General features: G+C 45.1%; 1 protein-coding gene across 2 annotated transcripts in view; it reads right to left on the bottom strand.

Annotated features, from left to right (window-relative positions):
- The window catches only part of ATP8A2 (ATPase phospholipid transporting 8A2), a 492,224-nt gene that overhangs the window by 205,106 nt on the left and 269,337 nt on the right, over window positions 1-17,781 (bottom strand). For both annotated transcript variants that reach the window (XM_086329703.1, XM_086329702.1), the window contains exons 26-27: window positions 13,339-13,522; window positions 9,307-9,417 (exon numbers count right to left, since the gene is read on the bottom strand). In XM_086329703.1, coding sequence (XP_086185829.1) covers window positions 9,307-9,417; window positions 13,339-13,522 — 295 coding nt within the window. The remainder of the gene's footprint in view (window positions 1-9,306; window positions 9,418-13,338; window positions 13,523-17,781) is intronic.

A 17,781-nucleotide genomic window follows, 5' to 3' on the forward strand; every position in this document is an offset into this window, starting at 1 on the left:
ACCCCAATGTTCATAGCAGCACCATTCACAATAGTCAAGCCACGGAAACAAGTTAAACATTTATGGATAAAGAAGATCTGATATATATAAACATGCATACACACACCAAGAATGAAATATTAGCCATAAAAAAGAATGCAATAATACCGTTTGCAGCAACATGGACAGACCTAGGGATTACCATACTAGGTGAAGTCAGGAGAAAGACAAATATCATATGCTATCACTTCTACATGGAATCTTAAAAATATACTACAAACTTATTTACAAAACAGAAATAGACTCACAGATGCAAAACAAATTTATGGTTATGAAAGTGGAAAGGGGGTGGATAAACTAGGAGTTTGGATTAACAAACACACACTACTACATACAAAGTAAACAACAAGGACCTACTATATAGCACAGGGAACTATGTTCAATATCTTGTAACCTCTAATGGAAAAGACTTTTCTGCCATTGGAGTCACACATCATCAATCAATACCCTGTGTCTGTTACTGTTACCGCCCCCTCGTTGCTGCCGACTTTGTTGTCTACAAAAGGCGCCTTCTGTTCTCACTTTGTATCTTCTGGATCTATAATCAAATTCTCCATTTTTTAGAAAAATTTTTTTAAAAATTAGTTTTTGGCTGTTCTGTGTGGGAGGTGGGATCTTCATCGCCAGCTAAGGACTGAATCCATGTCCCCTGCAGTAAAACATGAAGTCTTAACCACTAGACCACTAGGGTAGTCCTGAATCCTCCATTCTTGATCTTGGACCTTGCACCATACCTGCTCAGCCCAGTGCCCCACAATGTACAGAGATGAACAGGGACAGGTAGGAATCACAATGGATTTGTGCTGAGACATTATCTCAAAATTAACTGTAAAAATGAAAGGAAATCACTTTCACCACTAGTATTCAACATAGTTTTGGAAGTTTTGGCCACAGCAATCAGAGCAGAAAAAGAAACAAAAGGAATCCAAATTGGAAAAGAAGAAGTAAAACTCTCACTGTTTGCAGATGACACGATCCTCTACGTAGAAAACCCTAAAGACTCCACCAGAAAATTACTAGAGCTAATCAATGAATATAGTAAAGTTGCAGGATATAAAATCAACACACAGAAATCCCTTGCATTCCTATACACTAATAATGAGAAAATAGAAAAAGAAATTAAGGAAACTATTTCATTCACCATTGCAACGAAAAGAATAAAATACTTAGGAATATATCTACCTAAAGAAACTAAAGACCTATATATAGAAAACTATAAAACAATGGTGAAAGAAATCAAAGAGGACACTAATAGATGGAGAAATATACCATGTTCATGGGTTGGAAGAATCAATATAGTGAAAATGAGTATACTACCCAAAGCAATCTATAGGTTCAATGCAATCCCTATCAATCTACCAATGGTATTTTTCACAGAGCTAGAACAAATAATTTCATAGTTTGTATGGAAATACAAAAAACCTCGAATAGCCAAGCAATCTTGAGAAAGAAGAATGGAACTAGAGGAATCAACCTGCCTGACTTCAGGCTCTACTACAAAGCCACAGTCATCAAGACAGTATGGTACTGGCACAAAGACAGAAATATAGATCAATGGAACAAAATAGAAAGCCCAGAGATAAACCCACACATCTATGGATACCTTATCTTTGACAAAGGAGGCAAGAATATACAATGGAGAAAAGACAATCTCTTTAACCAGTGGTGCTGGGAAAACTGGTCAACCACTTGTAAAAGAATGAAACTAGAACACTTTCTAACACCATACACAAAAATAAACTCAAAATGGATTAAAGATCTAAACATAAGACCAGAAATTATAAAACTCCTAGAGGAGAACATAGGCAAAACACTCTCCGACATACATCACAGCAGGATCCTCTATGACCACCTCCCAGAATATTGGAAATAAAAGCAAAAATAAACAAATGGGACCTAATTAAAATCAAAAGCTTCTGCACAACAAAAGAAACTATAAGCAAGGTGAAAGACAGCCTTCAGAATGGGAGAAAATAATAGCAAATGAAGCAACTGACAAAGGATTAATCTCAAAAATATACAAGCAACTCCTGCAGCTCAATTCCAGAAAAATAAATGACCCAATAGAAAAATAGGCCAAAGAACTAAATAGACATTTCTCCAAAGAAGACATACAGATGGCTAACAAACACATGAAAAGATGCTCAACATCACTCATCAGAGAAACGCAAATCAAAACCACAATGAGGTACCATTTCACGCCAGTCAGAATGGCTATGATCCAAAAGTCTACAAGCAATAAATGCTGGAGAGGGTGTGGAGAAAAGGGAACCCTCTTACACTGTTGGTGGGAATGCAGACTAGTATAGCCACTATGGAGAACAGTGTGGAGATTTCTTTAAAAACTGGAAATAGAACTGCCATATGACCCAGCAATCCCACTGCTGGGCATACACACCGAGGAAACCAGAATTGAAAAAGACACATGTACCCAAATGTTCATCGCAGCACTGTTTATAATAGCCAGGACATGGAAGCAACCTAGATGTCCATCAGCAGATGAATGGATAAGAAAGCTGTGGTACGTATACACAATGGTGTATTATTCAACCATTAAAAAGAATACATTTGAATCAGTTCTAATGAGGTGGGTGAAACTGGAGCCGATTACATAGAGTGAAGTAAGCCAGAAAGAAAAACACCAATACAGTATACTAACACATATATATGGAATTTAGAAAGATGGTAACGATAACCGTGTATGTGAGACAGCAAAAGAGACACAGATGTATAGAACAGTCTTTTGGACTCTGTGGGAGAGGGTGAGGGTGGGATGATTTGGGAGAATGGCATTGAAACATGTATAATATCATATATGAAATGAATTGCCAGTCCAGGTTCGATGCATGATACAGGATGCTCGGGGCTGGTGCACTGGGATGACCCAGAGGAATGGTAGGGAGGGAGGTGGGAGGGGGGTTCAGGATGGGGAACACGTGTACACCCATGGCAGATTCATGTTGATGTATGGCAAAACTGATACAATATTGTAAAGTAATTAGCCTCCAATTAAAATGAATAAATTTATATTTTAAAAAAATGAAAGGAAACCTGGTTTCAACAGTTTTAGGAAATCCAGTCTCTACTGGCAGAAGAAAGGAGAGGAGAAAATGCATTTCAGGAGAGAAAATCAAACAGAGGAAAATGGCAAGAAAAAACAGTAGATGAAAAACCTAACTGGTAAAATCAACTTCCTGAGAGTGAAAAGTCTATTTGAGAGTTTCAGCTGAAATAGAAGTTAGTTTGAGTAGGAAAGTGTGTGTGCTCATGTGCTCAGTCATGTCCGATTCTTTGTGACCCCATGGACTGTACCTGCCAGACTTCTCTGTCCATGGCAAGAATACTGGAGTGGTTTGTCATTTCCTTCTCCAGGGGATCTTCCCAACCCAGGGATCGAAACCACGTCTCGTCTCCTGCATTGGCAGGTGGATTGTTTACTACTGAGTCACCTGGGAAGCCCGTAAAGTGTGTAAAGAATGCAATCAAAATTATACTTCACTCTCAAAAGACGAGATAAAACACACTGTAAAATGAATTAACTGTCTAATACTTGGAGGGGATATTTCTCCATGTGAAAATTCCACCAGGAAAGATTTAAGGTTAGACCAGAAAGGCATTTCCTAAAAGGCAAGACACACAGGACAAAGTGCAAACCTTCTCTTCTAAAAACAAAAACAAAACAAACAAAAAAGAAAACCAAAAAGCCTGACCGTTTCCTAGAGGCTGACCTCTACTGAAACCCGTTCAGCTGAGTGTGTGTTTACTGGGTGCTGGTCACTCATTGTGCTTGGACGTCCCCACCGATCTGGTGGATAGAGAAGCACCCAGTACTGCCCTGTGTGGAGCTGTCTCTGGAAGCAGGAGGCCTTCCGGAAGGGAAGCGAGTTGGAACCGGTGAACTTTAATGCAGACCAGACCTGATGAGCTGGACATTTTGCTGGGTTTGGGTGTTTTGTTTTGTTTTTCCTTTTTTGGCCCAAGTACCACGTGGTGGGGAAATGTGGTCACCTGGAATAATGCATACCGTAGAGCTCTCGAAGTCTTTTTTTGTTTTTGGACTTGCGCCTCTTTTTTTTTTTTTTTTTAATTCCAGGGAGGCTTAAACATTTTATGGGGTTAGAGACTCAATTTTTATAACAGCCATGGCTGAATACTTTTTTCTTCCAGAACGCTGAATCTTTATAACGATCCTCTTAGGTAAAGCAGCTGCGAAAACATCATTAAAAAAGCATATATTGTCACCTGTAAAAAGCAGTAAGAGTCTATTTTTATAAAGTTCAAAGTGCTCGGGTATCTGGTGGGGGGATCCCTCCGGATTGCTAACACTTCTCTGGCTTGGTGACTGCTCCTCTCCCTTTCTCCTCCCCTCGCCTTCTGCTAACACACTCCCAGCTCTAAGGACCAGCAGCGACCAACTAGGCTTTGAGAGGCTGGCCCTGAGCCCACATCTAACTAGTTCTGCAGCCGCCTTCCCACTGAAACATAAAATCCCAACAAAATGCACTTTTACCCTATTGTTTACTTGTATTATTTCTCTACAGAGCTGGAATAAACAGGGCATGGGATGGGAACAGCAGGTGTGGGCTCCCCCTGGTACATGGGTCTAACCATCCCCTCCAGCCCCTCCTCATCCTTCAGGTGTTGACTTGTTTCGTCCTAGAACCTGGAGGCTGCCACCCTTCCTGGATGTGAAGCATGCCTTCTGACAGATCTCATTGCAACTTCTTCCTGGAAGTCGTCTGAATGGTGGGTGCTCTTCTTTGTGTCCCCTCGCTTGACTCCAAGAGCCAGGGCTCTGTCTTGTTCATCTGGATCACGTGTGTGCATGCTAAGTCGATTCAGTCGTGTCCAACTCTTTGTGACCCTATGAACTGTAGACTACCAGGCTCCTCTGTCCATGGGATTCTCCAGGCAAGAATACTGGAGTGGGTTGCTGTGCCCTCCTCCAGGGGATCTTCCCAACCCAGCGATCAAACCTGTGTGTCTTACATCTACTTGCGTTTGCAGGAGGGTTCTTTACCACAACCCCAAAATGCAATAGTTTAAATCTCTATTTCTCATTTGGTGATAATATTTCCAGACCACTAGGCTAATATGCATCCCATTTTCTGGCCTGTATCCCATACCAATTTAATGACCCCAAGAAAACATTAAAATTCTTATATATGGTGCCAAAAATAAGTAGGCACTCACTCTGAGTGGTATAAAAATTCCCATTTTTTTTCCACCTTGATATCTATGTGTCATGGTTATTCTCTGTATTAGGAACCACCAACTGCTCACCATCATGATGGCCAGGATTCATGCCCCAGGTTAAAACTACAGAAGTACATTAAAGGTCTCTGCTTACCATCTGCCTGCCACATTGACAGACACATTTTCTGAAGCTGCTTTAACTGTGGAACATGCCTATTTCAGAATGAAAAACGAATCCCAGCCTCCAAGAGCAACAAAGCTCCTGTCTGGTTTTTAGGCCCCTCCTCTGGCCACTCCGGTGGCCACCCATGCCCTCCTTGTTTCTGCTAATTCAAGGCACACTCCCCTCCAACTGGCTAATAGGGGTCCCACCTGCTTGGCCAGCTTGTGAAGCCACCCTTCTCCCAAGTCAGCCCCATGACAAGGTTTCTCCTTCTGAGAAGTATGGTCCATCTGGTCACAGCCATTAAACTCAGCATCTGCTTAGTTTTAGTACAAAACTACGTGTAAAGTTTGTCTTTCAAGCCTTCAATAAGCTGATGTGCATTTTTTTGGTTTCCCCTCAATGTGACTAAAGCAGCCAAATGTTTGTGACATTCTTTAACATTTTAGCAAAAAATTGTGGCAAAATTCACATAAAGCTCACCATCTTAACCATTTCCAAGTATGTAGTTCAGTGACATTAGTATATACATTCACACATGTGTGCTCAGTCGTGCATGTCCGACTCTTTGTGACCCCATGGACTGTAGCCCTCCAGGCTCCTCTGTCCATGGGATTCTCCAGGCAAGAACACTGGAGTAGGTTGCCATTTTCTCCTCCAGGGGATCTTCCCAACCCAAGGATCAAACCCACGTCTCGTCTCTTGCATTGGCAGGCAGGTTCTTTACCATTGTGCCACCATATACATTCACACTGCTTTGCAACCATTATCATCGTCCATCCACAGGACTCTCTGTAACATTTTTGTTTGTCATCATCTGTGAGAGGCAGACAGAAAACTGCCAGCTAGTATCTAATGATAAAAATCCCATTTTAATTCATGGAAATGTACACCAAGAAATGGTATATCCTACGGTGTATTAATCATACTTTAAAACAGTGATGTCTGCCCATTCAAGCATCTCTAATGCAGGCAGGATGGGCTTTCTGAAACATACACCTGAGCAGTCCCACTGCCTGGCACAGAATTTGGAGCATGGGTGCTCCAAATTGTTGGCAACGAATGAGTGAATGAATTCAACAAGTCTCTTCAAACTTGTCAAGGGTTCCTGTGTCTAACACCTTTATTGGTAATTTAAGTCATGTAATGAACCTTCTCGGTAGCTTCCCTGGTGGCTCAGTGGTAAAGAATCCACCTGCAATGCAGGAGACATGGGTTTGATCCTTGGGTTGGGAAGATCCCCTGGAGAAGGAAATGGCAACCCACTCCAATATTCTTGCATGGAAACTCCAATGGACAGAGGAGCCTGGAGGGTTACAGTCCATGGGGTCACAAAGAATGATTCTCCTACTAATGGCTAATACGTGTGTATACACGCATGATACCTTTGTACTGAGACCTTCTTTAGTTGGCAAATTATTTCAAGTTTGTATTTTTAAGTGACAGTTACATGTATCACAGGGCATCTGAGATGAGAATATCCTGGCTATTGCAAAGAGTTTCTTCTTGAGTTACAACAAAACCATTTAAGAAAAACACACAATATATTTAATTTATTCTCCCATAAGTAATTAACTACAAGGTTACCTTTAGAACGCCAAACTTTTGATTGCAAATGAACAAATCAAATTATAACCATCTTTGATCTTTCAGCTCAAAATACACTAAAACAGCATGCACGTAGCACTTTCCTATGTTTGAATTATGTTTGAAGTGCACGCACTGGTGCCATGAGGGTTATGTAGCAATGGCAGACACAGTCTGAGTCAGTGCTCTGTCTGGGCTCAGGAAGGATTTCGTTTCCTATTTTAAAATGAAGATCCCCCAGCCATACCAAGGAGAAAATTGGGCATAGAGCAGTGGAGACATTGTATTTTATATAGAATGTTTTAAAAGCCTGATTATGCAAGACTGTTTAACCCCTGCTGCTCAGCCACAATAGCCAATATTAATGTAAGGAACTTGCCTGGCACGCTCAGAGTTGAAAGTCTGCCAAACAGAATTTTTCAGACAGACTGAAATTGTACTCGTCTCAGAGTCAGCTCACTTGAAGCTCTTTTTTTTTTTTTAAAGGAAAAAGCCAAGATAGTAGGTGTCAATGACTAAGAAGGGCCCCCAAGGAAGCTCTGGAAAGCTCCAGGGTTGGGGCTTCATAGGGACGGTTCTGATAAGAAGTCTAGACTATCTGTAATGTGCTGATCATGAGGAAAACCAGATTATTGAGCAAGCTTCTGAAGCCAGCAGCTTCAAGAGATGAGCGAGCACATGAGACACACTGACACGTGGGAACTTGCCGACACCAGGGCCTCAGTGCTCCTCGCCCCAGACCACAGCACCAATTATCTGTGACCCCGAGTGACACTCAGGAGTGACTCCTGTTACGGATGCAGAAAAGGCTGTGGGGAGGGGCCTGGCAAACATCTTTAAGCACCGAAAGGGAACTGTAAGAATGCGGACAGAAAGAAGACAGAAACCACAGCATCTATGATGGGTAACATCTGAAAGCTCTTACTCAGAGAGGGAGGAGTTGAACACGGCAGCACCAGACGAGCAGACGAGGCAAGTGGGCTGCCCTTGGTGGGGGTAAGAAAAACATATCCCTTCTTCTAGGTTTTCCTATGTTTCGGCCGCTTTGACCGGGCAGCCTTGTGCAGTGAACAACCTGTGCAACTTGGGGAAATTACTTGGTAGGAGTTTGGCTACAGAAAGTGAAAATGAAGTCCCTCAGTCGAGTCTGACTCTTAGCGACCCCATGGACTGCAGCCTACCAGGCTCCTCCATCCATGAGATTTTCCAGGTGAGAGTACTGGAGTGGGGTGCCATTGCCTTCTCCAAACTGGCTACAGAGGGAGGGATGCAAACCTCTAGGTGTGAGCTGACTCTTCAACAGGAAGGAGCAGATGATTTGGTCAAGAAACGGTTAACCGCAGTTCCACTAGCAAACCCCGTGTCCCATGATCTGAGCTGAGCCTTTTCAGGGACCACATCAGAAACAGTCGATCTATGCCTCGGTTATTATTTCTGCCAAGAGTGGAGAAACCAGACACAAAATAACCAGCACCACACACAATGACCACTGCTTCCCTATTTCCCCAGAGTGACTGCCTGTTGCCTCTTTCCTAAACACGTCTGGAAATCTCTTAGTCGTGATGGCCACACCTTTACAGTAGAGCAGCTCCAAAGGAGGAGGAACGAGGTGGCTGGTGCTCCCATCGGGGCGGAACTTGAAGTGTCTTTTCCACTCGTCCCTGGGCCAGCACCTCTGCCCCGCTGGTCCCTCCAACCAGCATGTGTATTTCACTTACAACCGAAGCCGCGTCTTGAAAAACACGCTGGCGACTCAATGCGTTCATTGAGACATTTTTAATTATGTTCCTGGCTTCCTCCCCACTCAATCCCACATCCTCCCGGCTAAAGCGGCAGCATCCACATGTCCCAGAAGCAAGAACTAAAAGCTCAGGAAGCCTGCAGAGCCCGTGAGACATCCAGCAAGAAACCCTTCCATTCAGTGAAGAAAAACCAGACTGGGTTGCCTAGGAACGTCTCAGCACCTACCACGCCAGGTGCCAACGTCTGCTGCTAGGCTCTGGCCCCTGGGGGGTGGGGGAGGGTGTGAGTGACAGCAGGAGGGACATGCAGAGGAGAGGGCCTTGCCCTGTCCCTCTGTCCATCAGGGAGAGAAGGGCATGTGCTGTGGAGAAGGCAGCCGTGGACGTCTGACTTTTGCTCCAGCAAAACTAGATCTGGAAGGTGTCCCCAGCTTCAAAGAGGCTGAGTAGATGTCGCAGGTCTCCACATGTCAGGGGAGCATCTTTTAAGTTTTCCATGAACAAAACCCTTCCTTGAAGTCACGTAATGTCCCTCTGATAAGGACCCTCCTCCTGAAGGAAGGGGCCAGCCCTGCTCACCTCAATGATGTAGAGCACCACGTTCTTGTAGAAACAGTACAAGATGCACTTGGTCACCCGGTTGTAGCTCCAGGCGCCGTGAACCAGCAGGAGCTTCTCCAAGTAGGAAAACTGAAAAAGGAAAGAAAGAGGGTCTGGAATGTCCTATGGAGGAGAAGACGGGCAAGGGAGTGGAGGAACCCAGATTCTGCTGGTGTCCAAGAACACCACTCGCTTTAGAGGCAGAGCTTTCGGGCCAGGTGAGAAGGACTAAGATCTCCTCTTTAAGCTACAGAGTTATGATTTTCCCCAGTTACACAGCTAGACTTCAAATTGCTGTCTTGTGAAATTCTATGTACCCTAATGCTTTTAGGATATTAATTATTAAAAGGTGGTGACCAACCAGAATTGGAAGAAAAGAGCAGGGCAATCAGATGCTTCTATTTGATCACCAATTTTGTAACAACAACAGGAGCAAGGGACAGGGACCGTCATGTACCTGTATCCTCTTAAGAAGAGGGATACGCATATAGACACTACCTATTCCTATTTTCACTGTCAGCCTGCAGGTGAAAGACAATGACACTCCACACACAGAGAGACACAGGCTCTGCCCTCCACTTCTAGACCCATCTCCTTCCCCTTTTTCTGGCCTCCAACAAGTAAGAGCCCCTCTTGCTGAAATGTGATGTATTCATCCATCCAAATAAAACATCAACACGCAGCTGACACCAAGTTGAGAGTGATGTAATGGCTTAGCTCTCGCAGTCTGAAATATTCAACAATATTCCAATAAAATACTCAAATCCTCCTCGGGGCAGGGGGTCTTTGGACACCACTCCAATCCTATCTCCTCAGCCTCCCCTTAGCCTGGCTTTGCCTTCTGGGTCCTATTTCACAAAAGCCTCCAAAAGTGTGAACAAGGAGCCAGAGGGAGGGAGATGGGCTTTTTTGGGGGTCGTAGTCTAGGCGTGTTCTGGCGGTATGCATTGTTAGAGGTGATCCTGCTTCACTTCACAGTTCCTATGTATTCAGTTAGCCTCTCCTGGCACTGAGTCCTCCTTGGTTGCCTTGAACTAAAACCTTACCTCCTGTTCTGAGTTGCAAGGCAGCCCACAAACTCAAATCCGTCACTCTCCCACAAGACAGGACCATGCACAGATACTAGGAGTTCTGCCATCGTCAACTTCCTATTAACTTTAAGTTACTTTTGAAATTACATTTAACCATCTACAGAAAAGAAAGACTGGCCAAAGATATAGTATTTTTTAAACACTTTTTCAAGAGGAGGCCACATAATAGCTGGTGTTAACACTAAGGACAGGAGCTCAAGCCACGTGAACCACATCTGGGGGAGTTTCTGCAGATGGCTTGTCTACATGTGGCTCCAAAAGCTGAGTGAGACTCTGGAGTGGCGGGAGTGGGTACACATGGAGAAATAAAGCTTCCCATACAGGGTCATCAAGGATTTCAAGGGGAATGGCTAAACAAATAAAGAGGAAGCTTGTATTTGACCCGGACCCCCTGGCGTTCAACCTTCCATGAGTACAGAGAACATCTGTTGGAACCATCCAGAAGGCCCTGGCTTAGTGCTACAGTGATTTCTTTTCAGAAAACAAAACAAAACAAAAATCCTAAATCAAAATGCTGTTTTCATGAGGTTGCTCAAAAAACATTAAGGAGGCAGGGGGCAGAAATGACTCTCTCCAAGGAGAACAGGCAGCAGAGGGCTGGAGACACAACATGACACCGGCTGGCCCCGCGCAGTGAGGCCCCGACGGGCCGGCCGGCAGCCTGGGGCCACCCCGTGGACACAGCACAGGCCAGCTGGGGAGAAACAGAACCAGCGCTTTGCCGACTTCATCATTTTCCCGAGGACAAGTCTTTGAGCTAACCTTTTATTCCTTCTGGATATAACTTTCCAGGGCACGTTCTCAAGAATCCAATCAAAGGGATTGGATTCTTTGATTCCAGTCGTGCTCATCCATACCCGTGCTCATCCACATAAAAATAAACAGATCAAGTGCTAAGGCATGAACTTTGACCAAAGACGTTTATCACTTTATTAACTTCAACCAAAGGAACTCAGTCAGTTGTGGCATGTCCTACCTAGTAACTATGGCAGAGGAAACATCCTGGTGAGGAGGCTATGAGGTAAGCAGAACGCAGACCCGAAATAATGGGATCTCTGTCTATACCTGAACAGGATGGTGGACACGCAGAGATGCTTGTTGGCTAGAGAACCCTGGTGTTCCTCTGTGTTCAGTCTTTGGGGCTGTCTATCAGCTCCTCCAGCACAGGTGATGTAGGCTGGATGGACAAGAAAAGCCCCAAACAGAATCACAAAGCCCTGCTCTCCTCTGCATCTGCCCTTTCATTTTGATTTGCTTGTCATTTTGATTTGCCTTTAATTTGAAGAGACCAACTGCTCCAGATCCCACATCCTATTAGTCCGGTTTCAATAAAGCAGGTCATGGAATCTCCCTTCCCTTGACATTTGCAAGCAAAAGACGGACAAATATTTGCCTGGAGCTCCTAGGAAACCTCTGAAGACCCCTGCCAGCCATATGATGCTATAACTCAAGTATTTAATAATGCTGGGGTGCATAACATCTCCAGGTGCTGACAGCCTGCAGGAAGCGTGAGTCCCACAGGCCTTGGGGCAGTCGACTCGGGAAAGGGACCAGGCAGGTGCGCGGGGCTAGTTCCCCAAGGTCATGTGCAGGTCCGCTGTTCTCTGACCCTGGGGGTTGGGACCCGCGGTAGGTCACTGCTTGTAAAGGAAGCCCAGTTTTCCCACCTATAAAGTCAGAATTCCTCCTCCTACCTATGTGAGTCACCATCTTGAGGATTCATTTGAAATTGACAAAAGGAACAAGGTTGATTTTGTGCACTTTTTGGACTTATAAGGATCCTGCTGTTCTCTGTGTTTGCAAAACCACTAGCTGGCGGGTAGGGGCGGGGGGGTGGGGATTTGAGATGGCATCTAAGCAGAGCACCCGCTCCGGGAAGTGGGGCCTTGAAAATGCAGAAGGCTAGTCTGCATCCCTGGGCTTGCAACAAGTTCTTCCACACTTAACATGCAGCCCCAGATTTCAGCATCAAGGAGGAAAAGGCCATGATTACTCGTGCTCATGTGATAAGGTTAATGCATTCTCCCAAAGACTGAACACGGAGGAACACGAGGGGACTCGAGCCAACAAGCAGGCATTTAATCCCAGCACACTGTGATCGGAGACGGGAGGAAACGGTCTGTGTTCTCTGAGACACCTAGATTTCCCGGATGGTCAGGCAGCAAAAATGGTCTGGATGCAAATCCCAGCGGGGCAGGAGCTTGGCTGTTTCCCTTCACTTTGGGGCTGTCACTGAGAACTGGACATTCTGTTCGGTCTCTGACTGCTAGGACAGGAGCTACTAAGTATGTCAGGAGCCTCTGCTGAATCGAACTGCCAAAAGCTTTGTGCTGCTGACCACGGCGGGGGGGTGGGTGGGAACTGCTACCCACGCCTGGGGTTCACACTCCTGACAGTTCACCTGACAGCAGTGGCCTGTGCCCCCCATGGCACAGCCAAGAGGGCAGTGTCTGTCAATCACTGATTCCCCCGACCTTACATGCCATGTGAGAGAGATGGTTACAGCATCTTCTGGAAGAGGGGAGATGCCAGGAGGGGGATACGGAGAACAGGTACTACAAGCACAGCCATCCTTGGGCACAGAGGATGCTGGAAGAGAACATGCAGCAGTTGCAGGGTTTAGGGGAAGAGATTATTATCATAAAATCAGAGATCCACCTGTTGGAAATGACCTCTCACCTGGATGACAGAAAGCCTGGCCCTTCCCACAGCCGAAAAAGAAACCCAAAGCACAGGACAGGGCCTTGTAACTACACAAGACGAAGCCAAGAGAGAAACCCAGCTACACCGGTGGGTTCTCCTCCACGCCACCTCCAAAGGGGCAGCTGAAGGATTGGACTGAAGGTCAAGCACCAGCTGGCCTTCATGCCCAGCGGACTCTGTCAACTACATGTGACGGCCGGTTGATCACACGGCTCACCTGAGCGATGGCGTAATCCGAGTTGTTGGTGGCCTGCATGCCCTCGTTCCCACTGATGCCTACACCCACGTGTGCCGTCTGGATCATGCCGACATCGTTGGCACCATCCCCGATGGCCAGGGTGATGGCTTTCACCCGCTTCTTCACCACATCCACTATCTCCGACTTCTGCAGAGGAGACACCCTGGAGGAGGAGAGAGATGAGTTAGGACTCTACGGGTCCTTCCAGAGGAAACAGCTGTAATCTACATTTCACTGCATTAAAAGGGCAGTTACTGGATAATTTCCAAATCCAATACAGACGGTTTTAGGCTCATGTGCAAAGAAGCTTTCAGAAAACAGTAGCTTGCGGCTTTCAAGTATGTGCCAGCTTCACAAATGAAATACACAACTCAAGCTAACTCAAAACACAGCCCCTCAGTAATCACACTGCCGGGCGGGAGCCGTACGTGCAAACTCCTCTGGGGCATGCCTGCCCTCCCAGATGATAAAGGCAGCCGAGATGCTCACAGAGGTCTTGGGATAGGTCTTCCCAATAAATCAGAAAACTAGCACAGATTCGTTTTGCTTTGCCGTCCATCATATGTAACAGAGCGGGCAAGGGAATTTTCTACAAAACCTGCTTTCAGAAAAGGGAATGAAAAATTGGCAGGGCTTGAGAAGTGCAGAAAAGAGGACTAGTGTGAGAGGAAAGAAGAAAGAGGTCTCCATCTCCACCCTGGAGATGGAGGTAGCGTTTGAAGGGCAGCCAAGGCAGAAGGGCTGAAGACGGGCAATCCCAGGACAGAAGGTCCACTGACACCGAACTTGTAGAAGCCCAGCCCCAAAGGAGATGGTGTGCAACTGGCACCTGAGAGGGGCTATTTCCACGGAGAGTCAAAGACAGTGGGCTCTTTTCCATAGCCCACCTGGGGGAAAGAGCAGTATAAATCTATGGGGTCCAAAACACAGCACCATCAGCTATGATGAAGTGTTTGTTCAGAGTATAAAACCAGATAATAAAGCATGGTGGCTCAGATGGTAAAGAATCTGCCTAGAATGCAGGAGACCTGAGTTTGATCCCTGGGTTGGGAAGATCCCCTGGAGAAGGGAATGGCTACCCACTCCAGTATTCTTTCCTAAAGAATTCCATGGACAGAGGAGCCTGGTGGGCTACAGTTCATGAGGTTGCAAAGAGTGGACACAACTGAGCGACTAACACTTTCACTTTTACTTTTCAAAATGACTAGTATATGGCACGTGTGTGCTAAGTTGTTCCAGTCATGCTTGACTCTGTATTGCACACTTGAAACTAACACAACATTGTAAATTACACTCCAATATAAAATAAAAGTTTAAAAAATTTCAAAACCACATCTGATTGGTAATATAAAAGGGGAGGTTTTCTACAAAATGCCATAGGACTGAAGTTACTATTCCTCCTCCGACCTCATAAAAGAGCGGGAAGGATGAGAGACCACAGAGGGGCCACCAGCACTTGAAGTGCTAGTCCCTAAACTGCATTTCCTTCTATGAACCCTAATTAATATATACTCAGTGTGACTGAGCACATCCTTTCTGCCGGGTGTGTGTGTTTGTCTCTTTCACCTTTCCTTACTCATCCTGCCTGGCCCTCCCCCCAGCCTCACTGCTAATCCAACAATTCATGCAGTGGACTTTCAATCCATGGGGACTAACCACCATAATCACGGCTCTAAGATTAATTACGTCTCTAACCATACTATGAATAACAGGGGAAAAAATACTCTTCGGCCTACACAAAAATACGTTAACTTCTGTATAAGTAACAGACCTAGAAACATGGTGAATGAAAGCATTCAAAAAATGACCAGACGCCTCTGTAAGATCTAAACTTGACACCCTCAGAAGTAGATAAAAGCACCCTCCCCCACCACCTGTGATCCAGGAATGGACGCTGTTTACAAGCTTCCTGACTAAACAGGCCAAGGGTCTTGATTCTGTTTCCTACCAACATTCCTGGAAACATTATAGACTAACTACAGGCTTTTTGTGACAGCTCTTAGTGACATATAGCTGCCAGCGCTCTTAGGCCTCTCGTAGGGCTCTCCTGGGGCTAGCACGTAAGCCTGGTCTCTTCCCACTCCCCCTCCCCCACTCCACCCCGGGCCTCTCTCCATCACTGTGCTTTGACTATGATAAGCCGACGGTGAGGCCCTGAGTATCATCTTAAACAAGCACTTAGAGGGTGGAGCAGACACTGGCTCACCAAGTCTCTACAAACAGTCTCGGGATGTCGGGTGATGCAAGTCCTCCAAACAAGGTCTGTTTAAGCACTTCACCGGGTATTTGCTCTCTGCACAAGGATTTCAGTCTGAAATCACACTCTATTGAAACCTCCAACTCTTCAGTGCCTTTGCACTAAGAACGATCAATGCAGAGGTTAGTAGAATAAGCACTAAATTTGCTGACTGAATAAAACGCGGAATCTCATTACTGGTGACAAACAACTGCATGAATTAACGATGAACCCTGATGCTGCCCAGCCAACGCTATGACACACAGGCCAACATGCCACTGGATTTGCTAAGAAATGAAGCCAAGAACCCAGGTGTGCCAGCACCGTTACTTATTTTGGTATGGCTGAAATGCACACGTTTTGATAACATTTCCTGCATTTTGCCAGTTTCAGCCATAAGGTGGTCTCCCTCTGATGACAGCGGAGGTTGCGTGTGTGCTTTGGGCACAATATGACAAATCTGGCTCTGCGGGGGTTGGAGGAAAGCAGGGAGGAGCCCTGTCATTTTGCTTTATATCCTGCTGGGACAATTCTATAGTCACTTTAGGAACTTAATACATATATGTGGGCAGATATTAAATTCAAACTGCAGAAAGTGTAACATTTCTGCAGCATTCTACAGGTACAAAGATGATTTTCAACATGGTCTCAGTATTCATTTTCCATAAATGGTAAGTAAAAATGATTCCACACTCCAGAAAAGATGCTTCGGGTAAAACTCAACTTTCAAAAGCTGAAGTTGAGCTCATCTTCAAACTCTACCAAGAAGGAGGAAAAGAGGGAGGAAGGGGAGGGGAGGGGGCAAAAGTGGGAAGGGAGGAGGACAGAAGCAAAAAAAAGAACTTGAGAGGCTTTTAAAAAATACTATTTATATAAACTGACTGCTATAACAATACATCAACCTTTTCTACTGATAATATCCTTGTTTAAAAGGTTCATTTACCTCATTTTATATTTAATAATCATATAAAATCTGGAGGGATCCCTGACTATCTTAGAGCTGTACACACACACACACACACACACACAGCACAAAATACAGTCCTGATTCTCCTACATTTAGTGTTGGACCTTGAAAAACAAACTCGCCCGGGGAACTTTCACTGGGATGCATTACCCAAGATTTAAGGATGAAAAATTTCAAGACCAGATTTTCTGGTCCTCTGAGGTCAGCTTTATATGACCTCTACATCTTGATTACAAACACTGAAAATTTCCTCAATAAACAGGAATTTTAAAAGGAAGGATGCTATCACGTAATGTGGAGATGAGGCCATCTATTAATATTTATCACTGACCTCAGTGACTATCTGCCCGCTAACGGCCCATCTTGCTCCCCAGCCTCCAGGGGGAAAGACCAGGCATCCCACAGCGTGAGTCAGAGGGAACCTGATCTTCTTTATGAAGAGAACAAAACCTTTATAACCTGATCCTGCACCAGGGCTGTAAATGCTGCCTGGCAACTCAGGCTTTCAGAAGTGCTCTTGGTAAAGGGAGGACACCCTGGCTAAAGATCAGCTTACTCTGCAACTGAGAAAGGGCTCCCTTTGAAATCAGGATACCCAGCTTGTGGGTTCAGGATTTATCATCTGCACTTGTGTCCATGACAATTTTATCACAGAGCAACTCAAGAGGTGCTCAGACAGGAGGCTGGCTTCTGAAAACCCAACATTGACACCAAATGGTGTCAAATCGATTAAGATCTGGGCAACTGCATTTTATAAAAACTTTACTAGGTTGTATGTTGTGAATGACACTGAGTTTTATATTCACTGAAGTTGACTGGTTAGTGTCTGTTTCTTCCTATACTAGGCGCAGTAGAGGAAGGCTGGGATTTAAATAAAAGATATAGGATCCTCCTGTTCCCAGGCTGCAAGAGGGATTAGAATAGCACATTTAAATACCTTAATGTTTTTAGCACAAAAAGCATAAATTCGATACTCTGCTTCCTTGAAATGCTTTATTAAGGCCCCCAAGACCCTCTCAGGAGTGTCTGCTTTCTTGAAGCTAACATACATTAACTACTCCCCACTGTAAATTTCACTACTATTTCAAAACAGCATGCCTGGCCTCAGCTCCAGGGCAGGTGGGTATAGGAAATACAGTTGGGAAGAAAGCTGAGAAGGGCTTGAGTTTTGATGTCTCGGAGCAAGCTGACGGCTCCATCAGGACCAGGCATCATGAGA

The sequence above is a fragment of the Bos grunniens genome, chromosome 12, assembly GCF_055505025.1.
Source record: "Bos grunniens cultivar Pamir isolate PY7600 chromosome 12, Bosgru_T2T1.0, whole genome shotgun sequence".
In the NCBI taxonomy this organism is placed as follows: Eukaryota; Metazoa; Chordata; class Mammalia; order Artiodactyla; family Bovidae; genus Bos; species Bos grunniens.